This window comes from Micromesistius poutassou (assembly GCF_964030765.1).
Source record: "Micromesistius poutassou genome assembly, chromosome: 5".
NCBI lineage: Eukaryota > Metazoa > Chordata > Actinopteri > Gadiformes > Gadidae > Micromesistius > Micromesistius poutassou.
Genome location: NC_140275.1, coordinates 16340709 through 16350825, shown reverse-complemented (window position 1 = coordinate 16350825; position 10117 = coordinate 16340709). Strand labels below are relative to the sequence as shown.

General features: G+C 38.9%; 1 protein-coding gene across 2 annotated transcripts in view; it reads left to right on the top strand.

Annotated features, from left to right (window-relative positions):
- ipo11 (importin 11) overlaps positions 1–10117 on the top strand; it is a 129806-nt gene continuing 119689 nt past the window's right edge. For both annotated transcript variants that reach the window (XM_084468326.1, XM_084468325.1), the window contains exons 1-4: positions 1–92; positions 3396–3535; positions 4363–4463; positions 8393–8465. In XM_084468326.1, coding sequence (XP_084324452.1) covers positions 3398–3535; positions 4363–4463; positions 8393–8465 — 312 coding nt within the window. In that variant the 5' untranslated portion in view covers positions 1–92; positions 3396–3397. The remainder of the gene's footprint in view (positions 93–3395; positions 3536–4362; positions 4464–8392; positions 8466–10117) is intronic.

The following is a 10117-nucleotide window of genomic DNA, read 5'->3' as shown; positions in this document are numbered from 1 at the left end:
CGCGCTATTTAGCAGCGTGTTTTGGTTAGAGGTGTGCTACAACTGCCGTTACGGGCATCGTTTTCTTTTTTCTACAGCGTGTCATTTCGTAGGTGAGTCCGCCTCGTCTTTATAAACCGCAAAACACGTCAGTGAGGGGTAAATGGCTTATACGCACAGTTTTACTTGGCGCTGATGACCCACCGTAGCCATGCCATGGTGCTAACTTGAGAGCTAGCTTAGGTGGTGGGTAGGCTTGATTCATAGTGTAGCATCCTCCCGGAACCACAGTCACTGCTCTGATTAGTTCAATCATATGCCACCCTCTACGCCATACACTGCTATCAAACCCACACAAGCTTTTCGTCTTTATTCTGGCGTATCACGAAGCGAAATGGTGTTGACATAACTATGTCCATGTAACGTTACTAAGTTTACGCTTGTGAATTCAACTGATCAAGTTCGTAGACAAGTTGCATTGTAGACACATTGTGACGGTAACACCAGCAACAACAGTTAGCTGGTTACTGGACAATGCTGTCCCTGCACCCAGCAGCCTCTGTCAAGTGAACACTGCAAATACTATTTGACTTAACAGGACTGATCTGTGCCAACGGTGGTGTTGGAAAATGTATTTTCAGTGTGTTGCCACAGTAAGAAGAGATGTCCAACATAATAAGTTGTTCATTCGTCTGGTTAGTTGTCACTGCAGTGATAACTGTGTATGTATGATTTTGCAAACTACCCGCAGGGTAAAAGCCATGAAGCGAATTTATCTGGGAAACTGTATTTCATCATGGCAAGCCGTCAACCAATCAATTGCCTTTGTCAATAGTAAATCACTTCTGAGCATACAGCATACAGCTTTGCACATCCTTCCCTATCCCTATGAAAAGTGTGCATTTTTTACTTTTTTGTTTATTTGGGGTCTACTATTTTTGTAAATGAGTTCGACGGGAGTTTTCTGAGATTGGGCGTCCGATTTGTTGCTCAATTAACTAACTGGTTGATTAGGTACAGCATAGTTAGTGGGCCGCATATGAAGTTACAGGCAATATAAAGCATGTCCATGATGTCTACGGATGTCCCTAAAAACATGCTGGAGTGCAAGAAATGTATTGGCTTTAATTTCATGTAACAATCATGTTACACCGCAGGGGAGCTGGTACTTGGAACTAGAAGTAATATGACAACGGTAGAAGCACTGTAACACTGTGTCAACTCGTTTGATATACTAATGTCTTTTGCAAAATGCAAAAGGAGAGCTTTTCACTCTTTAGGACGGCTAACATGCTCTTGGCTGAAAGGAAAGAAAAAAAATGCATGGGTATTACATGCTGATATTTCACTCACTCAACCACCCAACTACACCGCAGCCTGCTAGAAAAGCTAATTTTTTTTCATTACTCAGTCTTTGACAAAACTATTAGTGTGCACTATGTGTGCACTATGTCTGTACTATGTCTGTAGTTTCTTTCTTGATGATTATCTTGGATGTATTGTCTCAATGGCATGCAAAACCACAAAAAATAAATGTCCGAGTTTAGCTAACCCAGGCCCGTGGTGAACCAGTTAGGCCGAAATACTGCAAAGCCACCGCTAGGAGGCAGGCTTGAATGTATTCAATTAATTGGATTTAACTGAATTAAACACGCAAGTTTCAAGTTCAAACTGGGCTACTCAAAGATGACATCCAGGGTATATGCCTGTGCTATTTCTAAGATGGACAGTGCTGTATTTCGTCAGTAACTGTTGTCAATACTTTTGCAATGTCAGAATATTCTTAATAATTCAGACTTTACTAGTATGAAAGTTTTCATGCTATTCATTCTTTTCTTAACTCCACAAAGGACAAAAGTACATCTCAAATAACTGTTTCAATCATCGCAAGGTTTTCTGCTGAGAATAAATGATAATCCTCAATGTCTTGTTCAGATTATTCCTCAGGAGCTGTTGTACTAAGGAAGCGTAAGAGATTTTATGAACAGTGAGCCATCTCAACAGAGTCCAGGCAAAATGCCTAAAAGCATGACTTTCTTCTGGAAATTATCCAGGGGGACATGTCAAATAGCATTTCTGGTTAAAAGAGTTGGTCTCAATTTTCATGGGGAGAATTATGCAGTCTTACCTTATCTGACTGTAGGAAGCTCTCTCTAGGTCTCTGTAACTTTTCTCTTATTAGGGTCACTTGGAAAGTACTCATCATTTTAGTAAATGTATCCAAATATGCATTAAACTTGGGCATAATTGTTATTATTGGCCGCATTTGAAAAACTTTTAAGATCCTGCTGTAACATTTGAAGCGTTAACAATGTTCTGTCTTTCCAATCTTCTTCACACTCTTAACTATTCAAGCGGTTAGGGTGGTTCAATCCCATGGAGTCAAATCCTACCTTTAGCAGGGCTCAAAACTGCAACCAAAACTTTTGCATTTGCGACCACTTTTTATGTTGATGAGGCAATGTTGTCCTAGTTCTTACATGTCCAAGGTGTGTGTGTCCGCAAAAATGTTATAGTGGCACTGCACCACCGTGTAACATTTCAAAACATTACTGTCACTACGCAGACATTAGTTGACATTGTCGTTTGTTCTGCATTTAAATTATGAAACGGTTAAATTGGTTCAACACATGTTTTATTCAACGCTTCTCTTTTTTGTTCTTTTTTTGTTGTGTTCTCTTCTCTCTTCAATATGAAGGGTGGTAATGAAGGTTTTGAGCAGTGCTGGAAATTATAGAGTGGCTCTGTACAGCACTGGTGTTGGTGCTCTCATTAAAACATGACCTACCAGAGTTCCATTTATGATGTGTGGGTAAAAAGGTGCTTTATACACTGTGCAAAGTTTAAATTAAGTTGCACCGTAGCACTTGTGCTATTCAAGATAAACACAGTATTCTGGATTTCCTTTTCACTAGAAAAGGAAAAATGTTATCGTTATGATTATTAATAGGCAGAGGTTTTTGATAAATGGAAAGGATGAGCGTAAAGAGTTTGTTTGTGAGGAAAGGGATGTCGAGTACCTTTTTTTTTTAATGGAATAGTAACCTTTTTTATTATTATGGAATAAAACATTTTAACATTTAATTTCTGATAAGTAAATGTTTCAAATGAATGTGTACACATATGGATGGTATGTGACAAAGGAACATGGCAAGACTTCTGCAAGCCAGTGAAAAAAGGGGTGCGGCCCAATTTCATAGGGTGCCACCAATTTGAAAGGTGAGTGGCACCATTGCCTGTAGTAGAACAGGTGAATCTTGAGCCCTCCTGTAGGCATCCCTGTGCAAGATGCCACCGCCTAACCCCCCCCCAAAATTGCTTCTTAATGACCTCTATCTGAAATCTATGTTAAATGCTGTTCTTTATTTCCTTGTACTCCATTCTGTTCCTCTCTCTCTTACCCTTTGTTCTGACAGTTATGGATATAGACAGTGCCAGTTCGGTGGTGCTGCAGACCCTGACTCAGGCCACCAGCCAGGACACAGCGGGGCTGAAGCCTGCAGAGGAGCAGCTCAAACAGTGGGAGACCCAGCCTGGCTTCTACTCTGTCCTCCTGGTACAACACCAACACAAAAAACATAACATGGTCCAAACAGCGTGGTCATCTTTTGTAGCTCCCCCGGTAGAGCATGGCATTTATAAGCCTACATTTACGCAGACATCAATTGTGTAAGTGGATTAAAAAAAATAATCACTGTATTTTGCTCTAGACATATTTGCTCAGTTTTGGTTCCTTTTTAGTTTTACGCTTTAGTTATTTCAGAGCACTGTGACACAGTGTAGCACGCATCAAAAAATAATGATGAGAAATCAATAATTCTTCAGTAATCCTGTTTGACCTATCCAAATACATTTTTCGGCCTTTTTTTTTTTTTACAACACTTGAACACGATAATACTTATGGAAGCACCCAAGTTTAATGTATTTCTTTCTGGCCCCCACGGTCACACCTGGACCAAATCTGTATTATTATTTTCACATCTCAGAAGACACTTGTCACTTTTGTTTACAAAACCTTACAATTACAGGGAAATACTAATTAAAGTATAGTAAAAATACTATACTAATCTATAGTAATCAGCTTTATGGCAAAATTCTAAATTTGTACAGATAATTTATTTCATGCATTTATTAAAACTTCATCATTGAATGTATCCTTAACCTTGCCAATAGAGAAGATTTGCAATTAGGTATGATAATAAGGGTGCCTAATTAACACAATTCAATCAAAATCCTTATCCACATTTACTTTAAGGCTGTTTTAGCCAAAAATTGCCAAAAGCCTTCATAAAATGATACACCGATGCATTAGGCTATATGTTGACAACTTTTTTAAACTCTCTAAGATTGCCATAACCTTTTTCCTTTTCTCCTGTCCCACAGAATATCTTCAACAACCACATGCTGGATGTGAATGTCAGGTGGCTTGCTGTGCTCTACTTCAAAAATGGCATTGACCGCTACTGGAGGAGAGTGGCCCCACAGTGAGTGCCCACATCCTCTCCATCTCCTTCTTTTTGATTTTTATTTCTTGCATATCCTTTGTCTCAGACTGATTTGTTCTGCACATCAGTGTCTGTGTTTCTCCAGCTGTATTACCCCCCCTTATTTGGCAATGCCTTTCTAAGTTGCTGCTTTTGAACCCTCATTCTTTGATCCTGATAATTATACCTGAAATTCATTCATATTGCCATGGTACTATATTTGATACATTTTGTATAGTATTTGGTAACACTATGCCTTAGTGTCCTTGCTCAGTGTAATTACACATGTAAACTAACAAATAATGTAACAACATATAATTAATATGCAATTGTATTATGGAAGAGCATGTCAGTACTAGGGCTGTAGTCAGCCAAAGAAAATCTTGGTCACCAACCAATCGATTTGCCAATTGGGGAAAATAAAAACCTGGTAGCCTAAATATCAGGTAAGGGCTGTTTAGAGGATGCCAGTGGGTTTCAGATCCACTCATGGTTACGGCAGAGCTTCAATGTATACATGTCAGAAGATTTGAATCTAGGTTTTGTTTAATCCCAATGGTCAGACGCCCTCCCAATGGATGACACCGCTATGCGTGCAAAGGTCCCAAGTTTGATACATTCATATTCCAAACCTATCGGGGGTTAAACAAGTTTAAGGACCACTGCTGATGAAATGAAAATAAAGAAGTTATGCTTACCGTTTTTTTAGAATTCCAAAACATTTTATCATCCTTTTTAACTAATTGCTGCCAGTTTGAAGCCGAGTAAACATTCAGCAAGTAGACTAGCAATCATCCTCACATTGGGCGAGTTCACAGTTGTAAAAAGCAGGGTGTTTTGACCTCCTTTTATTACAGTTCTAAACCCTACGCCTATTATAACAGAAACTACAAGCCTTGAATATTCAATATAGCCTATCACTCAAAAAATAAACACATTTGTCTGCATCTGTCCCTCCTGCCCCTGAAAATAAAGGATTGAGCATTTTCTCAAAAGTAAGAAAGTAACACCAGTGCAGGTGTCTGGGCAGACACCTGCACTTTCATGAAGCTGTTTCTCTGCTTCATGAAAGTGAGTGATTGCTTTTCCATCTATTCATGCCCAGAGTACACTCCAGGCCAAGAATTATCGATTGACAGCCCTATACCTTTTTTTTGTATCTCAAGTTAGGCTAGGTCAAGGTGTTCGTTTTGAGCTGAATTCAAATTAAAATAAATTACCCAATAAATGTGCGCCATACAGACCCATTCATTGCCTTCCTTTTCTTTTAACTTCTCTGGGATTTGCCTCTTTGACCCTCGGCTGTAAAATATATTTAATTAAATCAATCAATGAAACATAGTTCCTCGCCTTTGGGTCTTTTCCTTCACCAAAGGCTGGCATATTGGTTCACCACGGTCATATCTGAGACTGTTGTGAACCAGTTTACATGGCTCTGGATTAAGCCCTGAATCATGATGTATCAATAGAAAAAATGAACACTCTTGGACTCGAACGAAAATTAAGCACTGCAGACACTGCAGTGTTTGAAAACATTTGCATATGACGCCCCCTTGCTTCATTGAAGACAGATTCGGTCTAGACTAGGGCTTTGACTCCGAACTTCGTTATTCTAATATAATTAGAATATTAAAAAAATATATAATATTCAAACGAATATTAGGCATCAATTAATATTCAAACCTTTTATGGGCATTATTTTTTCTAAATGGGACGTAGACCGACTAACTTCACGGATTCCTGTGAGACCAGGTTGCCTTATTTACATCTGTCACATATTTAAGGTAAAAACTAAATGTCAAGGGAAAGAGGTGGTTGCAAAAAGTATTTAGATTGCGTAAGTTCACTCGTTGCTTATAATGGTTTATTCGTTTCCCAGTATCATTTCCTTAATTTAGAAGACAATTTTGTTCATTTTTGAATTTTCAATTAAATATTTTTTTGAAGTTGCGAGTTTTTGAAATTATTGGAAGCGAGTCGAGCTGACCTTGCCTGCTGTACCCACGGCCCAAAATAAAGAACAGCTGATACAATATCCTTAATTCAAACATGCCGTTTAATTTGGCCTCAATTGGCTACGGATGCGAACTTGGAATGAACATGCGCAACAGGGATTTCTAAAGGTGATTGTACAGTGGCGGAGACTGCAGGAGCTGAAACATCACTACGGTAGAGCTAAGAAGGTTCTACGAGCACTTCAGACCAATCTTATCAATGAACAACGTACGAAAGAGATTCGTAGCAAAGAACGTTTTGGGAAACACGCAAAATGTTAAGGTAGAACTTAAAGAAGAGGTTACGAATACCGGCACTTTTGCGCATGGTAAGGCTATGTGCACGGTGCGCCAACTTTTTTTATGAGATAGAGACCCTTCGCCGGCAATTTAGCCTACTATCGAGTTCACTCACCGTGTGCCTAATGCTTTACAACATTTCCACCCTCTCCATCAATCAACATATTTTTAGGCTTCAGTGAACTATGCTATTGCTTTTATAAATAAACAGTTAACGTTAGGCGTGGCGTGATACGGAACTCTCCAAACTGATTGGACGTCATATCAGTTATGTATATGCCCATTATACAACAGTTAGGAACCAATCAGATCGCTTGATTTAAACCACCCGTTTTATAATAATACATAGGCCTATTCGAATATATTCAAATATTAATATTAATAAACTAACTAACTTCGAATTTTTGGGCAAAAGTCAAAGCCCTAGTCTAGACGACTCGTCTAGATTGAGTGTTGCATACACCGCCTCCGGAGGTGATATTCACAATGGAGGGCTATCTATCTGTCGTACAACCATTCCCACCTGTTAAGACGGAGAAACCTCTTGCTTGGCAATCTCACAACCGTTTTAAATCTGCGATTCTAAGAGATACAAAAATCTTGTGTAAACAAGGCAAATGATTGGGAAACGGTAAGTATTACCGTAAAAATAAGACCAATGCTTGATAGTATATCAACCTGCTATTCAATGCTTCTATAGTTTCAGTATTGAATTCCCCGCATCAGTAATACCTTAGGTCCCTTTTCTCCCCCTATGTTATTTAAATGTAAATTGAATCCATTACTCAAGCCACCCGGTCCTCAAGCCACCCCTTACCGGTCTTTTCAAATGTGCCTCCAGGCAGGGCAAGGTACATTCGACTTTGATGCAATGCATCATTCGTCACTGCATCATAATGCCAATCTCTTCAGGAAACTTTTCACCCTGCCGCTTGTCACGTGGATGTAATAAGTTATTCTAGGGCAGCAGCCCTCATAGCGGTGCCTTGTGTATGAATGAGGGAGCCATGGAAAGAGTGCTGGTCTGCTGCAGGTGCCTTGGATTTGGCAGGACAGCTGTTCGTGAGTGATAGCGTTATCCAGGGAGAGATATCTCCATCACCCTGCTCAGTATATGCATATAATTTATATTAAATGCTGTGGTATGCCTGGACTAAGATTTGGATTGAAGGGGTAGTGTGTACAATTTTGTGTTAATTTAGAATGAGCCCTTCATACTACTGTGTGGGTGTGGGTGTGTGGGGAGAGCTGGTTTAACCTCTGCACAATGAATGCTCAGGTGTGCATCCTCTCCCAGCCTCAGTGTCCAATTAGTCAGTCGGGCTAGGTGAGGCTGCTTAGATCAGCCATCTTCCACACACACTTCCATAACCTCATTCAAGTGCATCAGTTATAGTGACGATACATGACATGCAGATTACAACTAGTTTATTAATTCAAATGATCATTTTGTGAAAATATTTGCAATCATAATATACATAATTGAATGGGATTTGTCTGTTGCAGTTTTCCAAATTGCCATTTTGATGCTCAATTTTCTGCCCTTTCAGTCTCCCGCTGCATTCATGGTTTTGCATTGTTGTAAACCACATGATGTAACGATTGCTGTCTTTTTCTATTTCAATGTTTTCACAGTTCGTTGTCGGAAGAGGAGAAGACATCACTGCGTGCTGGTCTTATTACAAATTTCAATGAGCCGGTAAACCAGGTTAGTGTTATTTTATCCAATCTTTTGAATTATTTTCAAAAGCAGTTTGTATTTTGGGATGGACATTTAACCACCACCCTTTATATGGTAAACATGCTGTCTACTGCATAAATCGTAAGATATTGAAAGAAAAAGTTGGACTCTATAATTCTGAATTTCTTTCTATTTTTTATCACATTGTCATGGAAACCATGGCAACCATGCCATTTTAGCGGGAGTTAAGCTCAATTAGCATAAGGGGTTAATTAACGGGGTAATCTTTTTCTATTGAGTGCGTCTGATGAAATAACCTTCTAATGATGGTGAACATACAGCAAATGACTTTTCAAATTAAGTCCTTGGAAAAGCTTTTGAGTGGAGTTAGCCCTTGGAACTCTTTAATATTCCGATTTGTGTGACTCATTTATAATTGGGGTCCAAAGAGCCTTTATTGGACTTGGACCTTCTCCTCCAAAGGGCCACATGCCTTCGTAGGTACATGCTGAACATCACACAAAAAATGATGACAATATGAAGAAAATTAGTTATTAATTGGTATATTCAACTTATTGAGAGACTTTCTTTTCACAAATGTCACAAAAATGTCTCTACCCAACAGAAATTTGATCATAAACCCAGAAATTTGATCATAAAGGACTTTAGTGAGTCATTAAGATTTAAGTAAGTCATCTTATTCAATACACTATTCAGCTATTGTATGCGCCTGGTTAGAATGACCTGCAAAGGGAAATCTACTTTCCTTCGACCACCACACATAATTATTATTTTATTATGGGGGTTGTACTTTATATATACTGAATATGTGCAGTGTGTATAATTTGGTGTTATCTAGCAGAACAGACTTGGCAGAAGTGGAATATAATTTTCAGTATGTTTTAATTGGTGTATTATCCCACGAAAATAAGAATCATTAGCTTACCTAAGAATTAGCCATTTATATCTAAAATGGCGAGTTGTAAATAGTGTATATAGGATGGATGGGACATTAGAAACAGTTAAAGATGGATAAGCTTTTAGGCAAGTTATTGTTGCATGGTGCTAACAGTGAATTTATGATTCACAAAAAAACGTGTGCATTAATATGAATGAAAAAAAAAGATCCTACACCTTTGAGTTCATAGGTGAATAAGGTGTTCAAGCTGGAGTACATTTCCTACTTTTCATTTGCATAGTTAACTACTACTTCTCTAGGCTATAGCCCAGGATTTGAAAGGTCATGTCAGCAAAAAAGTAAACGGTACATTGTCGTCAATATATTTCTAAACTTTAGTACATTACTTAACTTTGACCTTTTCTAAAAAAGGATTCTCCTCAGCTCGGCTGAAATGAGAGTCAGATAGAAATCCACTAACATACATTTGTCTGACCCTATCGATAGTCAGGTCACCGAGGGGCCCAGGATATCACAGGATCACATCACATTTTGACGAATGTTGTGCAATGCACCACATTCAGCACAACTAAACTCACACAAGTCACTGACAAGGGACTCCTGAGGTATCTCAGCTAAAAATGCTCCTTGCATATTACGGTCTGGCTGAATTCTTTGGCAGCCATGAGGTGATCCATGGTAGCCTGACCTAGTTGGCCCTATGGTGCTAAAGTTTAAGCCTGTGCCTCACATTGGGCAGTAAGTACATTTAACTTGTCAA